We start from the raw sequence: 24896 nt of genomic DNA, 5'->3' as shown, positions 1-24896 counted from the left end.
CAGATCAGGAGGACAAAGCTTCCTAAGTGTACCCTCACATCCAGTGTCTCACAGACAGGCCATGGCAATCCATGATTAGTAGTGAGGTGGAGTATGCAGGCATTGCTTGCTGTCGGAAGTAGGGTGACGTTGGCAGCGTTTCACCATAAACTTACAGCACTCCTTAAGAAAGAACAAAAGCAAACTAAAACAAGGTTTAAATCAAGGGCATCATCCATGCCTGAAGGTGGAGTTGTCTTTCAAAGAGCAAGGGGAAAAGCTGGTTACAGAAGTCAACACCGCGGCAGTGGCACCATTCTCTGCTCTTTATCTATTGCTTTCTTTCATTTGGGAAACCAGGGAGTGGAAGGGCAGGTGAAGACCTAAAGTGTCGAGGATGGTGAAAAGGAGTGAAGAGAGACGTGTAGGTGAAAGTGGTTGATTTGTTGGGCCCATCATGGGTAGGAGAAAAAGGACAGGTAGCCGCCTTACAAAAGCTATAAATAAATCATCCGTTTTCTGGGAACACCATTTCTGCTTTGCTTTGTGTAAGAACTGTTTTAACTAAAGCTATTGAACTGCAACAGGATAACAATGCACCTGTATTATGCCAAGGAGGATCCGCATGTTAGCAAAACATCATGTGACATGTACTCAAGTTTGCAAACTTTACAAGCCAGTTACTTTGGATATGAAGGATTAGATAAACCATCAGAGATCCAGCTTGTGCATACAGGCCACCAGGTAGATAAGAACAAAGTCCTTCAAAGTGCTCCTCTAAGGTCTCATGTGCCAGAAGAGTTCGTCTTCTGACAAGTTGACTCCCTTGCGCTTCTGATCTATTCTTGTGTTTTGTACTAGTTGAGCCCAGCTCCATCATAAAAGTACCGAGAGCATTGCTGAGGTCTAAAAGCTGTAAAAATGAAAAGTGAGTCATAGTTTACCTTTCAATTTTCTAGTTCTGCTTACAATGCTTGAGCTCAGTGGGTGAGAGGAAGCACAGTATGCCAAGGTGCATTCATAGGCTGCAAACACAGATCCTGATATGGAAATGGGCATTGGCTGGGGGAAACAATACAACCTTTTATCAATGGTTACTCTTGATTAGGTCATTAATGTATTGGTTGCTGGTCTCACTCAAAGGCTTACATTCATCTCCCACTGAAGTCCATGGAAGCCTTTCCAGTGATTTCAAGAGAAGGTGGATACAACCCTTATGCTGCTGTGTGCATAACAGAACCTCTTTCTTGAATAGCCCAGTTTGATATGATGGGGTCTTGGCTCAGGAGAGACCTACAAAAATATGGGTGTTGCAAGCTCTCCCCTCTGAATTTGCACTCTCAGCAAAAACTGAAGGGTCTTGGTAGAGCCTGATGAAGAACATGCAGCTTTACCCTGTCAGGCCAGCCCTGCTGACCTCTCACATTCACTAACAAGAGCAGCCCTATTTAAAAGAGTCCAATGTGAACATTAAATCACTGAATGGAAAATATGCCAAGATATTGAAGCCTTTGAAACCTGAGCCAGCTCTAAAGTTCTCTCAGATTTTCTAATTTAACCATCAGTTGATCTTAAATGTCCAGTCTGGTTTAATCAAGGAATAATCTGAACATAAAAGTGAATTTTGGGGGTCTATAGGACCTCATATGTCTTCTGTGTCACCAAAGTCATATGAGCCAGCAGAGCAAGACCTCTCTGACGGGGGGGAGGGGCTGATAGAGCTTTTCACTACATTTGGTTTTGTTTTTTTAAAAAACAATAAACACAAATCTACATTATTTAATGGGGTTGGGATTTTAGTATTTAAATATAAAATTTAGAAAAAAAACCAAGAATTGTGTTCAGGCTTGGCATAAACTTACAATTTATATTGTATGTATAGTTCAAAAAAGGAGCACCGAGGAAAAAAATCTGTACTGCTTAAAACTAACTACTTTAAAACAAAGAAAAATGATTATATAGAATAAAAGATCATTGTGTACACCTGTTTTCTAATTCCTTGCATTTTGTAGGCAGTTTATAAAGCAAATAGATGCTGTAATACATCCATGTGGGCAAGTCTGGGCTGCTATTCTTCCTTCTAAAATGAAAACCCTTATAGACTGTGACTAATGGTTTTTAACAACTGTTTTTTTAGTGCTTTGACTACTGCAGGAGGCATGGACATCAGACAGTGGTATCATTCAAAACAACTAGCCAGGAGTATTCACTCTAGGACAAAAGAAAACAAAAACTTGTTGTGGTACAGGTCACAGATTAAAACAGTCTGCATGTTGGACTGGAATGTCTCCAGACTCAGAACTCCAGTGTATACTGTACACTTTCCCATGCTTTGTTATGCACTGTAATGAACTGTGAACAAAACGCTGTATTTAGCTGTATGTGAATGAAACATGCTTGTATTTAGCAAAATTGTTAATGTGATTATGTGAAAGTCAAATCTTGTAAAGAAAAATGTGTTTTTCTCCTTCCCTGCACTCCCAGTCTTCATCAGTAAGCCATCTAGTAACTATGTACTGCTACACTGGGACTGAAAAATCCAATACAAAATAATAAACATGCACTCTGTTTATGACAGAGCCACCAAGCATTTTCTCTTATCATGCATGCTTCAGTGACTACTGATTTTAGAATGTGCTCATTGTCCTTGGGAGGGAGTCCTAAGACAATCAACAGGAGTCTCTCAGTGAAACATGGAGTTGTACATAATCTCATAGAGCTGGAAGGGAACTCAAGAAGTCATCAAGTCCAGTCCTTTTTTACTCACAGCAGGCCCTATTCACCATCCTTCACAAACCTATATTTTTAATCTGATCTGTTCCAGACCTTTAAAAGCACCCCTCCCCCCCCCCGCAAAACAGATTCAGCTCAAAACCCTGGGTTCATGAGGCCAATGCTCTAATCACTCAGGTCTCTCCCTCCACCACCCCTGCCCTCAGATAAATACAGCGCTACAGAAATTATTCCAAAAATGTAATGGATCTGAGTAATTCATGTGGTCACGGACTGTGACAGTTATAGTAGTTATCCACAATAAAACACCAAAGGCAAGATCTTGCCACTTCTCTTAGCACTACTGACATTAATGAAGCTAGAACACGTTCCAGCAGTTGCTGCTGTGTCCCCCCACTAGAAAACATTAAAAGCCTATACCAATAAGACTAAATAGCTAGAATCTACAGCTTTAGAGGGTTTTTGCTAAGGGTTTTTTTTTTTTTTTTCTCCCTTTTAAAGCACCCTTTGCTATTCACTATCTAGGCTTCACTATTAAAGCCTAAAGAATCCTTTTTAAAAAGGCAAAAAAAAAAATTGTCCATAGGTAGCATGCATAAGGCTATAGCCTGCACTTTAAAGCCCACTTAGCTTGGAACAGGGATGTGAGTCAGAAACCTTTTAGCAGCTCTAGGTTTAGTGATGAGAGTTTTTTTATAAGTTTACATCACGTTTTCAATTTTTGTTTCAGGCTGGCCTCCCCCTACAATTTCCCCCTTGACCAGAATGACGCTGCATGCTCAGGATACATGAAGCCTATTCTCAGGATTGTGTGCTAAGTATGGATGCTGTTTGGGTTTTATTGCTTATCCCCCTACTCCAAACCACTAGTGGATTTTGGGGGGGTGGGGGGCTGACACAGGTAAAGCCTGGAGAGGAGGGTAACAACTTTCTAACTCATACAAGTCAGTGTGTGCACGCTTCTGAAAATGGGAGTGACCAAAAGCATAGTCTGACACTATTTATTAAGGACTGTTGCAGATTCACATGCATTGCAGCTCTTGAAGGATTGCATTTGTAGCGGAATTTGAAAAAAAAAAAAAGGGCTCTTCTCACTCTCTGTTGCAGGCCTCTGCACTAGCCCTTTTCTTGTCTGCTGCTGCATTCAGCATAGAAAAAGAGCATAGCGATGATAAGCCTGAGCATGTCCTATTCACTCCCAGCTGCAGCAACGAGGCTAGGAAACCAACAAAGGACAAAGGAAACAGCAGAACTCTCCCAGTTCCATTTGTGACAAAGCCTCCTAAAGCTAGAAGCAGGCAGCTAACCCCTAACAATTTATACAGTGAATTTCGCCCCATCTCTGCTAATTAATTCACCAGGCCCCAGCAGAGGCTGCTGGAGTGTCTGGCCAATTACAAAAGCAGGTTTTTCCCACTCTTGATGTTCACTGGTAATGGGCCACATCATCCCTGACTGAACTAACCTGATTTCCCCTCTCCATGTTCACAGCTCCACATTAATTGCTGATAAAGGGCCACATCCTCTGTGACCCAACAGACCTTGTCAACTCAGGCCCTCCTCTTCAATGGGACGCTCTCTTTTTCACAAACCCATCTGTTTAAACCCTCCTCTGGACCCCACCCCCCCATGCATCTGATGAAGCAGGTCTTGGCCCACAAAAGCTTATACTCCAAAATATGTGTCTAGAAGGTGCCACAGGACTTATTGTTTTTTAAGATACAGACTAACTTGGTTACTTCTCCAATATAAATTCCTGTTGATAATTCTTCCAAGGTGGTTTCCAGGGGAGCAGCCTGATACAACTATTTACAAGTCACACTATGGTCAGGGGTGGTGAGGTAGTTCTGTATGGCCACTGTACCCTGGGCAAAGCAGCACAGAGGTTGAGGAATCAAGATTGTTCTCCCCTCACCCGCTTCCGAAACAAACAGCAGGCACTTGCTCAGAGGCTGGATATGGCTCTCTGGCAAGTACAGGGGAGTGGAGAAGAGGTAAGTGGAATATCCATCAATACTCCTGGTTTGACTGCTAACATCTGGACCCAGCTCAAGGAACTGAGGCCCCTGGGCTAGACAGCAAGGTGATCAGCAACTTCCTGCTCCCAAAGCATGGGCTGCTTCTCTCTGTGGGAGGCGCTTCGCTCCCAGGTCCCATCCTGTGGTGATTGCTGTAGAAGAGCTGCACTCAGGCCCCTCACCTCATCAGCAGTTGGATGGGAGCTACTCAGCTAGCAGCAAAGCTCATTAGCAGTCAGCAGAGCAGCCTACCTTCTGGGAGCAAAATATTAGTCTCTCTGATGAGCCAAGTCTGAGAGAGGAAACTAAGGGGCAGAAAAGGGAAAAAGAGCAACAGCCTCTAAAGTCTGCTTGTGATGAGGGGGCTGAGTGTCCTGGTGAATTTTAGGATCAGACACAGTAATCTTCAGTTATTTTCTCCATTTCCTCCTTTTACCTTCAACCCCCACTCCACAGGCTGCTCACTGGCAGAGCTGAGCCCAGAAGGTCCAGCTTTACTAAAATAATTGCCCCCGGTAGAACTTCCACATGGAATAAAACACTTTTAGGTTGTGCCAAAGGACAAATGAGGACAGGGAAGCAGGGGAGGAAATTACGAGGCACCTGGACGAGAAATGAGAAACTGCTACCTTCATAGTACAGAAGAAAGTCAGGTGAGAAGGTTAAGCAAAAATATCCCAGCACAGAATGAAGAAAAAGGACAAGAAACAGGTAAGACTCAGCTACTGGTGCAATAAACATGACATAGCTAGATACAGACTACAAATATGGATCTCGATTCCAAAAATCTGAGAAACCAGTAAAGCGTTTAGATCGGACTCATGGATACCCTAAATCTTCTATACATTCAACTTTTATGATTGTTTAGTAAGAAGGATGGCTCTGTGGTATCTAGCGTCAGTAGTCTCTGATCAGGGAGTACCTACAGGGTCACTTGGTTGTCAAGGCTGCAGTCTACTTATCTACCCTCCTCTTCTTGGGGATGGTCCATTGGTTTGTTGAAATGCCACAGATCCTGAATTTTTCACTTCCCCTCCCAACCTCTCCCGCTACCTCTAACAACTGCACTCTTCTCCCCAGCTCTCAAACTTAAAATCATGGAATTAGCTTCATATTCCCACTCAGGAGATGACCAAATTGTAGCTGGAGCCTCTAACATTATCATCACTCCTTGAATCCTGACAGCGTCTTGCTGGAACTACAGTAACCTTCTGTCTGGACACATCTTCCCCCTCTTGAGTCTGGCTAATTCTTGTGTCTCTTTCTTCAGCGACATTTTCTTTACCTTCCCAAAGAGGTTAAAGAGTTATACAAGTTTAGGTACAAGACTGGGTAAGAAAAAATTCACAAAGGAGATGTTGCCACACGTGTAGAGTTTCACTGTTTTAATATCATGAAATAAAAGTACAAAAACTTTACAGGTATATTGTTTATTACATGAATAGAACAATTAACATTTGCATTTTTTTCTAATAAAACCTGTATTACCAGTCACTCAGCAGTGTAAATACTAACCACTAATTTCAACACCGTGTGTGCATTTTGTTTAGGAGGAAACTGCAGAAGTAAAGGCAACAATCTTGTGAGGTTTCATTATAACTGAAAAAAATACTCAGCCTGTTTACAACAGAAGCTGTGCTTAAATAGACCGTCCATATTTAATACAGGCTTCACCTACGATGCTTGTTAAGACATTTGACCTAGTCATCATCTTATCTAAGGGCTGTAAGTTTGGGCAGGGATATTTCTTCTATTACAGGATATTAGCATTTTGATGGCCTGGTTTTATATATTTGCACAGATAAACTGTGTGTGCGTGTATGAGAAAAGGGACTTGGGTGAGAATGAGCAGTCTTGACATAGCTTGTGCTGTTCACTGAAGGAAATCCACTGATTGTTCTTTTCTGAAGACAAAGCAGGAACTGTTATGTGTAAAGTAGAGAAAATTCAGTAGCTATCAGTTGGCTAATGCAAGCTTGATTATAATCAATCTGGGAATGTTTGTGGGTTGATGTTGCCAAAGCAGTAATTGCGTAAGAAACAAAACCCAGAATTTTCCTGTATTTTTTCCTTGTTTGCTAAAATATCAGCTGCATGTCTTCCCCACCTCAAAGTTATTTTTAACCTCATCAAGTGTATACAACACATCAGCAAACATGAAAAAAGTAAACCCTTACAGTACAATAACCTTATAAAACGTCCTAACCTCAATTTCATACATGCACCTCACATCTTTAGACAAACCTCGAAGTAAGAATTTACTTATGACAAAGAGATTGAGCTGGTCAAAACTGCTATGCATTTTGTTGGACCATGTGGTACCTTTCAAGTAATTCATAATTTCATGAAGCATGCATGAAATCAAATTGTGAGTTTACAAATAAATAAATTGGTGTTCACTTTTATTACTGATTTTATATATTTTATCATTTATCAAAATTATTAACTTAACTCAGTCCCTTAAGGGTGAATTTTGGGGGTGTTTAAAAGTATTTGGAAATTGTAAGCACATTTAAAATTGGTAGAACTATGCTTTGTTTTTGGAAGGATCATCCTTGTTTCTTCTCTTTACATCCCAATTATAAACTCTAGCCATATCTGAGCATATAGTTAAGAAAGCTTCCATAATGCAAAGAGATAATTGCAGAATCATCCACATACATTCAACCTAAGTTAACCTTGCTTGTTTCACTGATGCATGACAGACAATATAGAAACTGATTAACGAAACAGCTGCCTGCAGTGCAGAAACTTGATGCTGTGGGATTTCTGACAGCCAATGGGGCAGCTGTTCAGACCATCTACAGGGTAACAATTAGTCATGTTTGCACATACCTTCCTCCCTTTGTATGAGCTTCTATGCCTGTGCACCAAATAAACTGCTTCCAGTTACAACTTCTTCCCTATTGGTTGTAACATTTTCCCATTTCAGCCATTCATGACATTATTCAGCAGTGGATATCTTTTCAAACTGGCAACATTTGAAACCCCAACAGCTCCCTGCTCGTACTATTAAATAGCTAAAGTATCAGTCTTCAACTAGCAGTGAGCACTGACTGTTCACCAGAAGGCTGGTTTGAAGCACAAAATCCAAAAACTTAATGCAAGGGGTTTATTAGTATGGGTCTAGCACTGGTTTCCTTGCTCAGATGGGCACTAAGGTGGCAGCTGATTTAGGCACTCTGCTGAGAACACTCGTGTGTTATCTAGAGTTCTGACAAGAAACCATTTTAAAGTGTTCATTGGCTACCAATTCTAAGTACTAGTCTGTGTCCTCGATTTACACACACAGAACAGTAGTGCCCATTGCAATGGGTTGCACTGGCAGCTTTGTCTGTTAAGAGATGGAAATCTAACAGTGCGCTGCATGAAACAGTCCCTTCCCTTATGCAGAATTTGGGACACAAAGTCCTCCCTTACCATTCAAGGCATCTACTCACTAATCCTCCATTCACTCTTTGGTTAGGGAAAGTGAGTAAACACAGATGAATAATTAATAAAATGAAAACAACAAATAAAAAAAAGCACTTCTCCTCCTAAAAGTACACATCTGTGGAGAGGTGAGAAAAAAATTGTACCAGTGTTTAAATCAGGGTTGGGCAATCATTTTTCATGAGGGTAGAAGTGGGGGCGGGGGGGGGGGGGGGCGCGTTCCAAGATTTCAGAAAGTCGGCAAGGGTCACACTTTTCTGTGGAGGCAGTGCAGGGTCTGGGATGGAGGAACTTGGGGTAGGGGGACTAGGGTGCAGGGAGAAGGGGTTCTGAGAGGAGTTGGGGTGCAAGACATTGTGACCTGGGGGAGGGAATTGGGCTGCAGGGTCCTGGAGGGGCTGTGGGTGCCTAAGGGCGTGGTGTAGGAATAGGTTCAGTGCTGGGAGGGAGTTGGGGCATAGAGGCGCTTACCTAAGCAGCTCCCAGCCAGCAGCACACTCAGGCAGATTCCCATGCTTGCTCGCAGCCCTAGACCATCTGTGTGGCTCTCTGTGCTGCGGGGGAGATTGTGTGGTGTCCCCTCCCCCAGCGAAATCTCTCAGCTATTGGGCAGAAACTGGCCAACGGCATCTGAGAAATTCTGCTGCATTTCTCCCCACCCTACCCCAGTGAAATCCCCCTTCTATGGGCCAAAAATTGGCCAATGGGAGCTGAGAGATTCTGCTAAGGGTGTCGGCAGCATGTGAAACTTCTTTCCCATGCTCCTCTGCAGCGTAGGGAGCCATAGGAAGCAGTTGCTTTGAGTGTTGCTGCCCTGGGTACAGGGACGAGCCAGGGGCAGATTAAAAGCTTAATGGGTTGGATGTAGGCCATATCTTGCCCGCCCTGGGTTTAAATGAACGGTTCCACCCAACCCCACCGCTTCCCAAAAAAAGGATACTAACTTCAGTGGTGGTGAACTGATCTCTAAGAAAATCCAGGTCTTCTTCTAGAGATTCAAGATTTCTTGTGGCTGTAGACAGATTCTTTTCTAACAAAGCCTGGGCTTCATCAATATCATATTCAAGCATCACATTGGCCTGAGAGAAGATATTTAATTTTAATAAAGTTTTTATTCTAGGATGAAGTCCTGAAGGAAAATATTAATTCTATCCAAGGGGGAATATTGCACACACAGACTATTTTTAACCTACTATGTAGACAGAAACTCAGATACACACCAAAGCTATGCCAACAAAAAGCAAGCACAATGCAGAGATACATTTGTGGTCTCTATCACCTCAACATTTAAACAGTAGAACACCCACAAAAGGCGAACAAATATTTCTCCCAGTGTCATTTTAAATACCAAATGGATGGCTGTTGCATTTGCAGCTAGAGGTCTATAAAAAACCAAAACCAACAGTTGAGAGTCTTCAGAATTACATACAATTTAATTAACACAATTCTAACATTTCTTTTCAAAATGGAAGCAAGAGTTTCTCCAGAATGACTTGGAAATGTTAAACAATACAGTAGTCCCCCAGGATACACAAGGGTTGTGTTCCATGCAACCCTGGCATATCCCAAGTTTTGGGTAAGTGGCTGCGGGGGGAAGGCTTGGGCAGTGGACTGGGGGAGTTATACCTGGGGTGGGTTAGGGTTGCAGCGGGGGCGGGATAGTGGAGTTGAGCCAGGGCTGCAGAGGTTGGAGAAGGTCTGTGGGGGTGATGGGCAGAGGGCTGGAGCCCGAGCCCTGTATACCACACCTGGGTGCTGAAGCCTGAGTGGGGCTGTAGTTTGCTGGGTGCTGGGGCCAAGCCAGGGCCATGGGGGTTTTAGCCCCACTAGCTGCCTGCAGCGGGGGCAGCTGGGGGGTGTTAAAACCTCTCTTTCTTTCTCCCCAACATCCCAGAGTGGGACCACTGTCAGCTAGAGGCTTTCAAGTCATGGCCGGGATGATTTAACTGGGGTTGATCCTGCTTTAGGCAGGGAGCTGGACTGGATGATCTCCTGAGGTCCCTTCAGCCCTAGAAGTCTATGATTCTATGAAGTAGAAAGACCAACCCTATCAAGTGAAGCTGCTGGGGAGCCCAGAGCAGTTTTCTCCTTTGTGACAATAAGAGCTATACAGAGTTTTTCCAACATTATTTTATTTGGAGAGTGGTGCTTACAATTCTGCATCTATGTAGCAACTAGCATGAGTCAAATGCATTCAGACTGTGTGGAATTTAACAATCATATTTAAGGCCCTACCAAATTCATGGCCTGTTTTAGTCAATTTCACAGTCATTGGATTTTAAAAACCATATATTTAATTATTTCAGCTACTTAAACCTGAAATCCCAAAGTGTTGTAATTATAGAGTCTTGATCAAAAAAGGAGTTGTGTATGTGCATGGGGCTGGGGAGGGGGGTGTCACAAGGTTATTATAGGGGTTTTGCATACTGCTACCTGTACTACTGTGCTGCTGCTGGCAACAGCACTGCCTTCAGGGCTGGGCAACAGAGTGGAGGCTGCTGGTTAGGAGCACTACTCTGAAATCAGAGCTACTACCAGCAGCAGCACTGAAGGATGGCATGGTACAGTATTACCACTTTCACTTCCATGCTGCTGCCTGCAAAGCTGGGCTTTCAGTCAGCACCCTCAGCTTGTTTGGTTTTGGAGGCTGCAGTGCAGAAGTAAGGGAGACATGGGATGGCAAACAGTGGCCAGTCTCCAGCCTCCCAGCTCTTTAGGCAGCACAGAAGTAAGGGTGGCAATACTGCAACCCTCCCACCCCCACCCAATAACCTCAAATCCTTCCAGCAACTTTCTTTTGGGTATCTCCCCATGATATCAATATGCTATAGGATAAAAGCGCACAAGACCAGATTTTATGGCAGAAGACAGATTTCAGTGTGTGATGTGATTCCATGACTGTAAATATGGTAGGGCCATAATCACAGAGTTAGAGATAGAACTCTGCTGTATCTTCAAAACTATGGAGCTAATCCTGACTGATTTTCAGGCTTTTGGCACTTAATAGTGGAGGCAACAATAACATACATTACTGAAAGACTGAAGGAAAGGACTGTTTCTTTCCAAAGAAAGAACAAACAAAACGGTGCACACATTTCACAGAAAAATCTTGTCACCAATGCTTTGGACTGCATCAACTGGCTCTGGAACTCAGAAAGTATCAACTGCTACAGGTAGCCTCCACGAGACTGAGAACGCACTATATTAGAAATCCATATTCTCATTGAAACAGAAAGCCTTAACTTTTCAAGACCTCAAGTAGAAATCAAGCACAGCACAAGACAAACCAATTTATGGCGTAGGCCATATGGTCAAGGCATGTCCCAGAAACACAGAATGCATTGTTAGCATGACTCATTTTTGTGAAAGGTTTATTTCTGTGTGAACGCTAGTTAATGGCAACAGTTTTAAATGATACCACACCAAATGCCTGCAACAACTTTAATGGAGCCAAAGCTATCTGACTTGTGCAGATGAGCTCTTACGGTGATGGGGACTAGGGAGAAATCTTTCAGAAAAGATGGTATTGAATGAAGGATGATTGGGTTCAAATGAAGTTCTAAAAGTTTCCAAAACTTTCACATTTCAAATCCTCATTAAGTGCTTGTCTTCCTAAGGAAAAACCCAGAATAGCTAATGGCCCTGTGGACATTTTTATTCCACACTAAGAGCAGGTCTACATGATGGGGTTAGATTGACCTAAGTTACCCATATGGAGTCAACACAGCTGAGCTAGACTTAATGCAGTGTCTAACCCCTGCTGGATCAATTTATGTTTCTCATTCCAGTGGATTACTGGAGTCAATGGGAGAGCAATCTGCAGTCAACTTAGTGGGTCTTCACTCCACTCCACTGCTAAATGGATTGTGCCTTTGTACAGATTAACTTGAACAAAGGGAACAATGTTTTTATCCCAACCAGATGACTCAGTTCTTACATGAGGAGTTAGGGACCTAGTGGTCTTAAAGTAAACCTTAGTAAGAACATAAGAACATAAGAATGGCCATACTGGGTCAGACCAAAGGTCCATCCAGCCCAGCATCCCATCTGCCGACGGTGGCCAATGCCAGGTGCCCCAGAGAAGAACAGAAGACAATGATCAAGTGATTTATCTCCTGCCATCCATCTCCTGCCCTTGTTATGAAGGCTAGGGCACCATACTTTATCCCTGGCTAATAGCCATTTATGGACCTAACCTGCAAAAATTTATCAAGCTCTTTTTTAAACCCTAATAGAGTCCTGGCCTTAGCAGCCTCCTCGGGCAAGGAGTTCCACAGGTTGACTGTGCGCTGTGTGAAGAAAAATTTCCTTTTATTAGTTTTGAACCTACTACCCATCAATTTCATTTGGTGTCCCCTAGTTCTTGTATTATGGGAAAAGGTAAATAATTTTTCTATATTCACTTTCTCCACACCATTCATGATTTTATATACCTCTATCATATCGCCCCTCAATCGCCTCTTTTCCAAACTGAAAAGTCCCAGTCTCTCTAGCCTCTCCCCATATGGGACCCATTCCAAGCCCCTAATCATCTTAGTCGCCCTTTTCTGAACCTTTTCTAATGCCAATATATCTTTTTTGAGGTGAGGAGACCACATCTGCACGCAGTACTCAAGAGGTGGGCGTACCATAGTTTTATATAGGGGAAGTATGATATCTTTTGTCTTATTATCGATCCCTTTTTTAATAATTCCTAACATCCTATTTGCTTTACTAACTGCTGCTGCACACTACGTGGATGTCTTCAGAGAACTATCCACTATAACTCCAAGATCCCTTTCCTGATCTGTCGTAGCTAAATTTGACCCCATCGTGTAGTACGTGTAATTTGGGTTATTTTTTCCAACATGCATTACCTGACACTTACCCACATTAAATTTCATTTGCCATTTTGCTGCCCAATCACTCAGTTTGCTGAGATCTTTTTGTAGTTCTTCACCATCTGTTTTGGTTTTGACTGTCCTGAACAACTTGGTGTCATCTGCAAACTTTGCCACCTCACTGCTTACCTCATTTTCTAGATCACTGATGAACAAGTTGAACAGGATCGGTCCCAGGACTGACCCCTGGGGAACACCACTAGTTATCTTTGCAGATAAGGAAACATATGAATACGATATCCCTTTTTGATAATGCTTAAGTACTCAGAAGTTTTTTTTGTTTAAAACCTTTGACCCAGCCAACCCATCATCTGTGGTTAGATACAAAAGTTGGTAACTGCACTATAAATACATAAAACACAAGACAAATCCTTTCTTCATTTACTCTTTGAATAGGATTGCAAAAGGCTATATATGGCTAGATATACTGATGCAGATGTAATTGTCAAAACAAACTGCTTTATTGGGTATATGATTTCAAGGCAGTGTGGACTGGTATTTGGAAGCACAGTGTGATAATGAAATACCCATAATTAATCATTCTGAGTAATCTTAAAGGAAAGCCAAACTAGAGTTTATGGCTAATTAGAATGTTAAGTATGAGCAAGGAAGCCCCTAACATTATTTAAATATCCCTGTAAGATTTACTTCACAAAAGTTTTCATTGTTACAGCAGTAGAGCCAATATAAACTTCAGACTATCCATAAGCAACAAAAATAATTAAAGGTCTAGAAAATGTGACCTATGAGGGAAGATTGAAAGAACTGGATTTGTTTAGTATGGAGAAGACAGAGAAGGGACATTACAGTTTTCAAATATCTAAAAATTATTATCCTTGGCCTTCAAGAACAGAACAAGAAGCAAAGGGCTTAAATTGTAGCAAGGTCAGTTTAGGTTCAACTTTAGGAAAAGCTTCTTGTCAGGTTGGCTAAGCACTGGAATAAATTGCCTAGAAAGGTTGTGGAATCTCCATCATTGGGGATTTGTAAGAGCAGGCTGGACAAACACCTGTCAGAGATAGTCTAGATGGTGCTTGGTGCTGCCCTGAGTGCAGGGGACTGGACTTGATGACCGCCACAGGTTTCTTGCAAACAAGATTTAAAGTTAAATGTTCACGGCTCAGAATTTATGGTCATCACACAAAGTAAGACAAAGCCAACTAAAAATGTATGATTAGAAAAAGTTACCATATAAAAATGCCAGCTTCTTCCTCAACAGTTCTAACCCTTGTGATTTTTGTCACTACTTGGTACTCCAGATACCCCTGCAGAGCCAACATCTAAGGGGGAGAGAGAGCAGGAGTATATTCTGGCTTGTGCTTTAACATACCAGTTGGCCTTTCACCTGGAATTTGGATAAATTATGTCAGGTCAAAAGACAATGGGGCTGCACAGGGGCAGATGAAGAATCTTAATTACTGATGCAGAGATCAAAAAACACCCACAGCTTGATTTTCTGACCCAAAGTTGAACCTGAAGGAGCAGGCCCAGGGCAGCCAGCCCTCAGCATTGCCGGGAACACAGTGCTGGGCCCTCCCCAGACCTCAGAGCCGTGAGGTGCACAGGGTGCCATGCTCTGGCAGCAACTTAAAGGGCCTGGGACTACAGCCACTACCGCAAGAACAGCAGTGGCAGCAAGCAGCCCCAAGCCCCCTTGAATTGCCCCCTCTGTTCTCCACCCCGCAACGGGCTTGCAAGTTACTCGGCCACAAAATAAATAGTAGGTACCAGATTCTGAAGACCTTTTTTGCATTGAACTCACACCAGAGGCTTGTTACTTGATCACCTAAATGCGCCCTTTTTCAAGTTTTCACCATAATTAAACTTCTAGAAATTATACCAGGTGCTTCACTTTCCTCCTACTACATCCAATGCCATTAAACTTGATGATTGCATGGAATTTTGTTCCACTGTGAGCGGAAGAGATTAACAATATTAAAAACCTAACAGTTTAATCATTTTAAAAATATATTTTAGACAAATTCTCTAATTACTTACCCCCAACCACAGACAGACTTTATCTGTTGGAGGAACGGATGCTTTACAGTAGAGGTTATCTGCCAATAAAAACCTGGTTTCCATCGGGTTTGTGGATTCCTTAAGACAGATCACAGAAGTTGAAGTTGCTACTTGCATTGCAAAGAGTTTAAATAGCAATACAAAAGCTAGTGTAAATTTTTTTTTTGCTTTTCTTGGTATAGTAAAAGCTGTGTTGTTTGGCATATGGGGAGGATGGGAGGTGCTGGTTAATATTCTAGCTAATTAAGAGTTCAGTGTGTGGAAGGGGGTTATGGGCTGAGGCCAGGGTATGGGAAGAGTACAGGCTCTGTGTCAGAAATGAGGGGCTCAGGGTGCAGGATCTGCACTTCAGGCAGGGGGTTTGTTGCAGGAGAGGATGAGGGTTCCAGCTGGAGATGCATTTTTGGGGCAGGGCCAGGGATGAGGAGTTTGGGATATAGGCAGGGGCTCCAGGCTGGGGCTGAAGGGTTCAGCATGTGGTAGGGAATGCATGCTTCAGGCTTCCCATGGGCATTCAGATGCGAGAGGGGGTTCAGGCTGGGGCACAGGAAGAAATGCAGGGCCAGGCTCAGGAAGGAGTTCCAGTATTAGAGGTTTCTGGCTAACGGGAGCTACAGAGACTGAGACTAGGGCAGCATAGCACATGGAATGCCAGTGGCTGTTCCTCCACTTAAGAGCAGAAGGATGTTGCCACATCTGGGGAGCCATGCAAAGCCAAGTAAGGAACCTGTTAACCCCACTCCAACAGGGCTATAAAATACATTTTAATGAAGATCAGAAATACCAGTTTATAGATCTTTCTAGCTGGTACGGGGCTGGATAACACAGCTAATGATAATTATGGAGGTATATACATCCTGTAGGACTGGAAGGGACCTTGAGAGGCCATTGAGTCCAGTTGCCTGCACTCACAGCAGGACCTATTGCCATCCCTGACAGACTTTTTTTCAAATCTAACCTGCCCCAGACCCTTGAAAGGCCCCCTAGAATTGAACTCACAACCCTGCGTTTACAAGGCCAATACTCTAACCACTGAGCTATCCCTTCCCCCACCAGCTTTTACTGTACAAATTTACTTCAAAATAGATGTTAAGATCCCAAGATTGATAAAAGTGTGTTATAAAGTAGTGATTTTATAAAGTAATTAGAAACAATTACAAAGCTAACAATAGTCCATAAAGCCAAAAATCAGTGCATGATTTGCACCTATTAAAAGTAAAGTTTAGAATAGGAATGTTAACCTTCTGAAAGCTAGTAAATAAAGTTAACGTTAAAAATAGTTCTTCTGTACTTTATAAAAGCAAATTAAGCAATGCTTACCAAAATATTTGGTTTTTGCTAGTATGGTAAAGCTGTTAGCTTTTTTATTCATGCCCCTTAAATCATCAAAATAATTTACCTTTTTCTTCTGCATGTGTTTTAAAATGTCTAGTGTCTGTTTAATTTCAGGAATCTGACTTTTTAGCCTGTGAATTAATAAGTCACAAATTTAGTATTTTGCGCACACAGACTCCAACAGTTTGCTATTACATAATCCAATCTTTTTAAAAATTGTACACAGTCAGGTTCCACAAGCCTTCTCTGTCTTCATTGTAATCAGCTGTCAGAAACTCATAATTAAGCTAAGAAGTTAATACAAACTCTTCACTTCTGAATATACAAGAGATCTAGCATGAAAAGGTAGGTGTACCTGGCATGTTCCAACCGTTTTAGATACAATGAATACAAGAAAAATTCCAATGGAACTAGTATGTTTACTCAGCAAAGAATTAAAATTAGAGTTGGTCAGAAGTTTAGAGGTGGGGCATTCTTCCAAAAATGCTGATTAATCATAATTGAAAAATTAGGTGGGAATGTGGCAGTATGGTCAAATCTTTCGAAGTGAACTTGCCTAGTTAATTGACAGCTTCCCCACTCATGTCTCTGCTTCTTTGGCAACCCAGACTCCCCATCAGCTTGCCAGGTTGACTTTAAAGACAGGCACTGGAGTTACTCATATATAAGGAAGCCCGACAATAAAAATAAGCCCCAGGATGCCAGTGTTATTGTGCTCAGCTTTCTCTACAAGTAGCAGCTGAATGAAACTGACCATAGCCTTGTCAGTTTCACAATCCTATTCAGTGGCAGAGAGCAATAGGATCTGACAATTTCAGTCCTCCTTAGGCTCAAAAGCAACTGAGCAGCCAAGCAGGCAGGTTGCCACAGTGTAGTTCCTAGACCTCTTATATCATAGTTCATCAACACCAAAGGTTTTGAAAGTTTTTCAATCAAGATGATGTCTTTCTAAAAGATAACTTCTGCCTGAGCATGAAAAATCCAAGTGTTCTGAAATGCCAGAATCAATACTCTCCCAAAAACTAAATGATGCTATCTTTCCTTCTCCAAGCTTTGGTAATTAAGGATGCTGGATGAGTTGGTACTACCAATTACAGTTATGACATGGACTGCAGTAACTATTTAGTTGCCATATTTTTTAGGGAAAAACAAAAAGTGGGGGGGGAGGGTGAATCTGCAATTCCTCCCTCAGACTGTCTTAGTGAGTTCTGTATTATTGAATTAATGGGAAAAATGACTAACACAAACACTTGGAAAAAATTAGGCTGTCTTGCCATACATGAAACTACTGCATATTTTTGCAGTTTAATATATATTAGTACCTGATACTTGTAGTTTATATTTTCACTTACCTATTTAGTCATTTGAGTGACTGACGTCTGATATGACCTTTGCAAATTTTGGGGGATGGGGTGGTTATTTTGCTATTTCCAGTTTTTTCCTAAACAATGCAAGCTTATTTTTGTTACATGTATGCTATTTCCACCTTGTACATATGTAAATTATAAACATAACAAAAACAAAAAGTAAAAAGTTATGGGCTTGCTGTAAAGTGCCTTGGTGAAATTCTGTGACCTGTGCTATGCAGTTGGTCAGACTACACAGTCACAGTAGTCATTTCTGGGCATAAACTCCATCCATAAACTGAGATTTACTGACATTGCTGCTCAGTCTGTGGAAAAATGTGAATTGTACCTTTCCAAATTTACTCCATTATTGGCATTGCTAACACTTTCTGTTGCTTCTTTAGACAGTTGAAAATATTTCCCAAAATATAGCCTTTTTGAAGTCTTATTGTCTATTTCCAAACTGAAAAAAAATTGTAACTCACCTTCTTTTCTTCTGAGCAAGGTTAAGTTCCATAAACTTATACTTCTGATATTGTTCATCCAGTTTCTTAAGTACTACATCTGCGGTCTCATTTCCAGGCTGTTTCATAAAAGAATCTACATCCTCCTTTAAAGAAGAAAGATAAAATGAAGACTTCCATAGAAACCTATGGTAACAATCAGAAAGATTAAGCGGACAAAACTTATTCTGCATAAAAATGACTGTATGCCTTCATTCATTGCTCTCCCTTGACACACTGCTCCTATCTTTGCTTGCCTAGAAATGAGATCATATACTGTGGATACAGACAATATTTCACAATGCTAGAATTGCTGGTGCTGCACACCTTACAGTTTAACCCCTATGCAATGCTGAAAAACATTCTTTTCCATTCAAAGTGTAGGATCACCTAACCCCTGTGTATTTCAGGTTTCCTCATATGGATCACAATTCCCTTTCATGCTTTTTGTCTAATTAGACTGGAGGCTCATTCAGTTACTATATGTAACTATGGTGCCTGGAACAAAAGGGTCCTGATCTTTTTTGGGTCTTCTAGGCACTTCTGCAATACAAAAAATTAATCTTTCTAGGTCCCCTGCTTCAGTGAGATTCATGTTAAGGAGATATGGTTGCAGCTCATTCACAGGCTATTCATTTGCCAGCATTTGTTTTTATACACTTTTATGCATGCTAGATGACAAAAAACATGGTCCTTTCTCAATATACTCTTTTATAACTTGAAGTTTCCATTCTTTACTAATTCCATGCCAAAAAACCTGTGTCACTAATACAGATTGTGTCTGTTAACGAAGCTTTATTGCAGTGGTAGTATTTAAACAGACAAGCAAGTAATTGGTTTTATTATATATCAGAGGGGTAGCCGTGTTAGTCTGGATCTGTAGAGCAACGAAGGGTCCTGTGGCACCTTATAGACTAACAGAAAAGTTTAGAGCATGAGCTTTCGTGAGTAAACTCACTTCTTCAGATGGTTTTATTATAGTTTACTATGCCACTCACAGCATGAGTCCCCTTGGGCTAGAGGGAGACTCACTGTGCCCAAATAGGTAAATGCAATCAACCTTTCTCAGCACAGACCCAACAACCCAGATGAAGCTCCTTATTCACATCTGAAGTAGGAGGAGCTGACATTATGCATCAGGAGGCAGCAGTCTATGAAGACTAGTGGACGTAACACTACACTGGGGTCAGGAGATCGTATTCAGAGATGCTATTTATGTAGCACAGGTGCCAAGAGTGGCACATAAGCTGATTTTCATCAGCACTTGAGGAGGGAGCTCAGGCTTCACCCCCCCATGCAGCTGGGGACTTCCTTGAAGCCATGCTGCCTGTGGATTAACAAGAGATCAGCTAATGCTACCAACCACCACCTACATGGTAAAGCTCTGCATCTTCATTTATTTATGAAGCAGTTGTAAGTAGGACTATTAGTGCCTTTAAAAAGTATCACCAGCACTGACCGTTCACAGAGCTCAAAAGGTCAAATTTCAGTACTCTGCCTCTGAAAGGCTGCTGACCCTGAGGTAGCACCTTTTGTATGACAGGCGCCATATAAGCATGATACATAATTGCAAAACCTTCATCTTCCCAGTCTAATTCCTTACCTAGGGACAACACATTCCTGCCTCTTGAGGACAGCTTTCAAAAATGCATTAGGAACAACTTGTAAAACTAGTTCATAAAACCCCAAAGCTGACTTCAAGAAGCTTTCTTGGGCACACAACTGACAGAGATTTCAGATGTGGCACTCAATGCATGGGGCTGCTGTGTTAAAAGTGCTAAGCCTTAGTCTTACTTGCACTTGAGAATATCAGCTACTCACTAAAGGCATTATCGTCTCCATCAGGAGATGGCAAAATATGTTTGATCATCACTTTTCCAGCTTTCAAAGAGCCCACTACTTGGATTCTCCAGCAATCTTTTATTTGCCAGCAAAGTGTTATACAGTCAATTGAGTCAAAAAGTGGTGTGCATTTGTCATCTATTTCCAACTTAACCAATCTCTTTTTAGACATTGATTCACGTAGAAGAGTCTCAATAGTGTTTGCTCCCTCAGAATTTTTCTTGTGTTCCTTGTAACAGACAAAATAGATATTGGGGAAAAAGGCAATGAACAAAATAGTTTTGGACTTTCAAAAAGTCTTTAAGAAAATCCCTCAGCAACTAGTAGTAAGGAAACCTAAACTACATAATCGAGAAACAGAGGTCATACATTAGAAAGTGGCCAATGAAATCATTGGGAGTTTAGTGCATAGGTACCTCTGAAAATCTAGGTAGGTGCTTCTATTATATTAATGGAGAGGATGTGGCATCTGGGATGGAGTCTGGGTGCAGGAGAGAATTCCAGGCAGGGGGATGGGGTGCCAGCTCTGGGAGGGAGGTAGGGAGTGTGTATGCAGAAGAGGGGTCTGACCTGGGGCATTGGGTTGGCGTGCTGCATGGAGTACGAGACGTATGTCATAGTGGCAACAAGCCACTCAGAGTGGCCAGCTGCTTCTCACAGACATCAATGTGCACCTCTTGGGAAGAGGGAAGGCAGCAGGTGTTAACGTGCTGCCCACAAGCACTGCCCTTGCAGCTATTATTTGCCATTTTACAATGGTGCTAGGGACACCACATCTGGGGTCAGCATAGCCATCATCAGAAGCCTGTCTGACCTCCATGCAATGGGAATTTAAGAGTCCACAGGGTCACGATAGGCTGGATGTGGGCTGTATTTTGCCCATCCCTGATCTAAAATCAACTGTGAAAATCCTGACCACTGTAATCAGTTCTGCCTACATGCAAACCCACGTGTATCAGAAATACAAGGAGTTTAGAGGAATAAGAGGAATGGGAAGCGTTCTATATGAGGAGAGTTGAAAAAGAGCTCACTGCTTATTTTAGAGGGGGTGTGAAATCAATCAGAAGGAACATGACAATTTAATGAATGATAGAGAATGTCATTCAGGCATTCCTATTAATAAACAAAAAAGTTTCTCAAACACAAAAATGAGAGGACAGACAATTAACATGAAAGGTAAGATTAAAGCTTAAAAATAAAATGCATGTGAATCTTTTGAGTGGACACAAAGATAATCTATAATAAAATTATACAAGAATACAAAAGTTATGAGTAATATAAACCCTCATTATTTGGGTCACAAATGAAGTATTAACTGACTAGAAGAGTCCCAAAGTAATAAAGTATTCCACAAATATCCACGATAGGGATTCTAGCAATTTTCTGAATGTGAAGCATTTAGTATTGGCCATTCAAAGACTTTACACCAAAGCAGACAGTCCATTTCTCTAAGCAATTAAGGCAAGATCTTTTTTCCTAAAATGATTTTGAATTTATGAACATTTTCCCTACAAACATCACCTTGTTAAGTATGCAGTCTTTCCGTTTTTGAAAATCACTTTTCCTTTTTTCCTAATACCAAGTTGCCTTTACAAGTTCTTTACTATATGATCAAACTAAATGGCTGATGGTCATTGATCAAGTCAATTTTCACCCTAAACTCCATAATTCAAGATAAATTGATCATAGGGCAGATTTATCTTTCTCCTAAGACTTTTGAAGGAAATTCAATATAGCAAAAAAGCACACTTAATTTGAAAGGTGTGTGATTTTGTTTAATTTTTGGAAAGGAAAGAGATGGCTCACTACCTTAAGTCAAAAGAATTTTTCTGTACAGGATTAGGTCAGTTTTCCCAAGAGCTCTGAAGGTGTCAAAACAAAAGGAAAACAAGCACTTCACACTGAGCATTGTTGCTCTGGATACAGGGGACAATGGCTTAACTCAAGAGCATGCAAATTGGGGGACTGGCATCTCAGGGGGCATAGATGTTGATATATGTCACTGGTTTTATGTAAGCGTATTCACATTTATATACTGATTAATAAAGATTTTACATTTTGCATACCTATTTTTTCCTCACATGCTGAAAGTTTTTTCTTTTCTTTCTTAACATGAACACACAGTAAACCCCCAATATGTGCTATTTTGATTTACACTTAACTTGTGTTAATGCAAATTAAACGCAAGTCAATACTGTGGGGTTTTCAGGGGCTGGGGAGCACAGGTGCTTCCCCAGCTCCCCGCACCAGCCGCTGGGTCCCCCAGCTAGGGGAAGCCAGGAAGAAGCTGTGCCTGCCTCCCAGAGTGGCAGGGAGCCAGCAGACTGGCTTCTTTGGAGGGGAGCCAGGAAACTGACCAGGGCTGGTGCACTAGTCAGTTTCTCAACTCCCACAAGCCAGGGGAGCTGGGACCCAGGCTGCCACCTGGTCCCCAGCTCACCTCCACTTGCTGGAGCCAGGAAACTGACCAAGGCTTGTGCCCTAGTCAGTTTCCTGGCTTCCCCCAACTTGCACAGGAAATTTGATGTACTTGGGGGTCTACTCTAACAGAAACTTCCATTGGTTTGGATCGTATTAGACAGGTGGGGAAGGGCCCTGCTAACTGCAGGAATGAAAAAGTGGGGCTGGATGTAAAAAGTTTGTGCACCCCTGGGGTAACCAGGGATCACTGACAGGTACAAGATGCTACTCTGTTTTAGGCTGTCATAGGACAGTACGCAAAAGAAAACCTCAGACTTCGGACACCAACACGCTCCCAAAACATACACTTGTTTCTTCCATAAGTTTCATTCATATCCAAGCCTGGGACAGGCTGACAGAAAACAAGAACTAGGTAGCAACAGCGCTAAAAACCCAAAACTGCATCCATAAGGGGTAATCTCCCAACCCCACAAAGAGCGCCCCGATGATTGTGGTTCGGAGTCATTCAACCCAGCCTGGTACCAGCGTGGAAAGGGAGGCAGGACCCAGGCCCTGACTAAGGCCGATCCCGACCAGCCAGTTAATGCAGGAGTGACTCTCCCGATCCCCTCCACCACCTGAGCGCCTAAGTTGGATCAGCCAGTCCCACACAGCGCAGCCTCCCTGCCCAGCACCAACCTCGGCCCCGCCGCACAGAAACAGGGCCCAGAAGCTCTAGGGGCCCCCGCCAGCATCCAGACCCCACCAGTTAGGCAATCAAATTACCCGGGGTCGGGCGGGGCTACAAGCCTTGGGGCAGCCCGGCAGAGCCCCTTGACCAGAGTCGCAGACAGGGGCGAGCCCGTTCCCCACGCCCGCGCAGGGCCCCTGGGGCACGGCCGAGAAGAAAGGCCAAGTGCCCCTTTCCCATCCCGCTCCCCGGGACCCCAGCGCCGGAACGGGCCCATCTGCCTGACTACGGCGCGGCCGACTTGGCTGCGCCCCAGCGGCCAGGCACCGGCAGCGGCGCTCACCACGAACACGGCCTCGGGGATGCCCAGGTGACCCCGCTTTCCGCTTGCGGGCACCTCGCCGCAGCCCGTCTCGCCGCTGGTGGCCGCCGCCATCTTGGGGAACCGACGGCGTCCGTGCGTGCGTGCGAGTAACCGCTCCCCGTCCGCCGACCCGAAGAAGCCAACGTCAATGCGTCATCCTCAAGCCCACCTCCCCGTCGCGCCCATTGGCGGCTGCGCTTTGCCTGACAGGCTAGGTTAGCCGGAAGATGGGCGGGGCCTGGGTGAGTGGACGGCGCATAGCGGGGCTGGCAGGGAGGATGCTAGGAGCTGGGCTTCGAGGGGGCTGCGGGGGGCAGGTGGTGGGACTGATCTAGCGGCATCCTCCTGCTGCTGTCTGCTCTGTCCCTGCTGCTTTCCTCCTGCGTGGGGAGGAAGCCTGTCTCACTGTACCGCAGGGGTCGCCCTGCTAGTCTGTGTCTGCAAAAGCAACAAGAAGTTCTGTGGCACCTTAGAGACTAACAAGATATTTTGGAGCCTAAGCTTTTGTGGGCAAAAATCTGCTTCATCAGATGCACGAGTCACTGTGCTACCCCCAGGGAAAAATGGCCGAGGGCTGATCCCTGTCTGGGTCAGTCTGTCGGCCCAATGTCTCTCTAAAGTGTACAAAGGAAAGCCTTTGTTAGAATGAGATACTTCCCATTGCCAGAATGGTGTTGGCAGCATACTGAGGAGAGCTTCTCTGATTCCCCACGAGTTGTTGCAGTCTTAGGGGGCGGGTGCCCACCCAATTCCACCTGCAGCAGATTACACTGCCACACTCCCAACTCACCATTATGGTATCAAGTCCTCTCAGATCACCAGCCCACTGCAGTACTGTAGTACAAGGCTCTGCTTTGCATGTCTCTGTAATACCATTGGTTTCCTCCATCTCTCCTCCTTGCTCATCTCTCTGCTTTTCTCCTCTTTTACCATTGTTTGGATTATTAGAGATGGCTGCAGGTGAGAAAGGGGAAACGTGTAATGTAAGGCTGCCCAGATCTGCTGCCCACAGCGCCAATCTTGAGATGAGCCTTCAGCACTGTGGATACTTGACAACCTATATAAGATTTAACCCGTAACAATATACTGTTGTATTAATTCTTGAGATAGTCCTAATGTAACGTAGCTATGGTCTAGACAGTACTTGGTCCGGCTGGACTCAATGACCTCTCAAGGTCCCTTCCAGTCCTAGCATTCTAAGATTCTATGCCTGCAGAGAATGAGCAGTTCTATATTTTGATAGCAAGCCCAGCATAGGTATTCTTTAAATTTATGGATAAGAATGTATTTTTTGTGTGTTCTGTGAACCTTGTTTTGAATAAGGAGGGTGAGGAACTGAGGACCTTTCTGAAGA

The 24896-nt window shown here is 43.1% G+C and overlaps 1 protein-coding gene across 2 annotated transcripts; it reads right to left on the bottom strand.

The window, feature by feature from the left end:
• Positions 1 to 607: 607 nt before the first annotated feature.
• On the bottom strand, positions 608 to 23657 carry VBP1 (VHL binding protein 1). 2 transcript variants are annotated; one of them, XM_075007471.1, is made up of 6 exons: positions 23522 to 23657; positions 18228 to 18352; positions 16461 to 16527; positions 15041 to 15139; positions 9103 to 9241; positions 6101 to 7328 (listed from the first exon to the last, which is right to left on the bottom strand). In XM_075007471.1, the coding sequence occupies exons 1-6, from the start codon at positions 23612 to 23614 to the stop codon at positions 7258 to 7260; spliced, it is 594 nt and encodes a 197-aa protein (XP_074863572.1). In that variant the 5' UTR covers positions 23615 to 23657; the 3' UTR covers positions 6101 to 7257. The 2 variants fall into 2 exon arrangements, with proteins under 2 accessions (XP_074863571.1, XP_074863572.1); XM_075007470.1 differs by lacking the exons at positions 6101 to 7328; positions 9103 to 9241 and adding an exon at positions 608 to 892.
• Positions 23658 to 24896: the final 1239 nt, after the last annotated feature.

Source organism: Carettochelys insculpta, chromosome 13 (assembly GCF_033958435.1).
Source record: "Carettochelys insculpta isolate YL-2023 chromosome 13, ASM3395843v1, whole genome shotgun sequence".
In the NCBI taxonomy this organism is placed as follows: domain Eukaryota; kingdom Metazoa; phylum Chordata; order Testudines; family Carettochelyidae; genus Carettochelys; species Carettochelys insculpta.
The sequence above is the reverse complement of the archived record's forward strand: the minus strand, read 5'-3'. Positions and strand labels throughout refer to the sequence as shown.

Coding starts and splice junctions, on each gene's coding strand:
- VBP1 (XM_075007470.1), bottom strand. CDS start 23,614: ATGGCGGCGGCCACCAGCGGCGAGACGGGCTGCGGCGAGGTGCCCGCA. Junction 18,353..23,521: donor TCCCCGAGGCCGTGTTCGTG/GTGAGCGCCGCT, acceptor TCTTCTTTAAAG/GAGGATGTAGATTCTTTTAT. Junction 15,140..16,460: donor AACACATGCAGAAGAAAAAG/GTAAATTATTTT, acceptor ATCTGTCTTAAG/GAATCCACAAACCCGATGGA.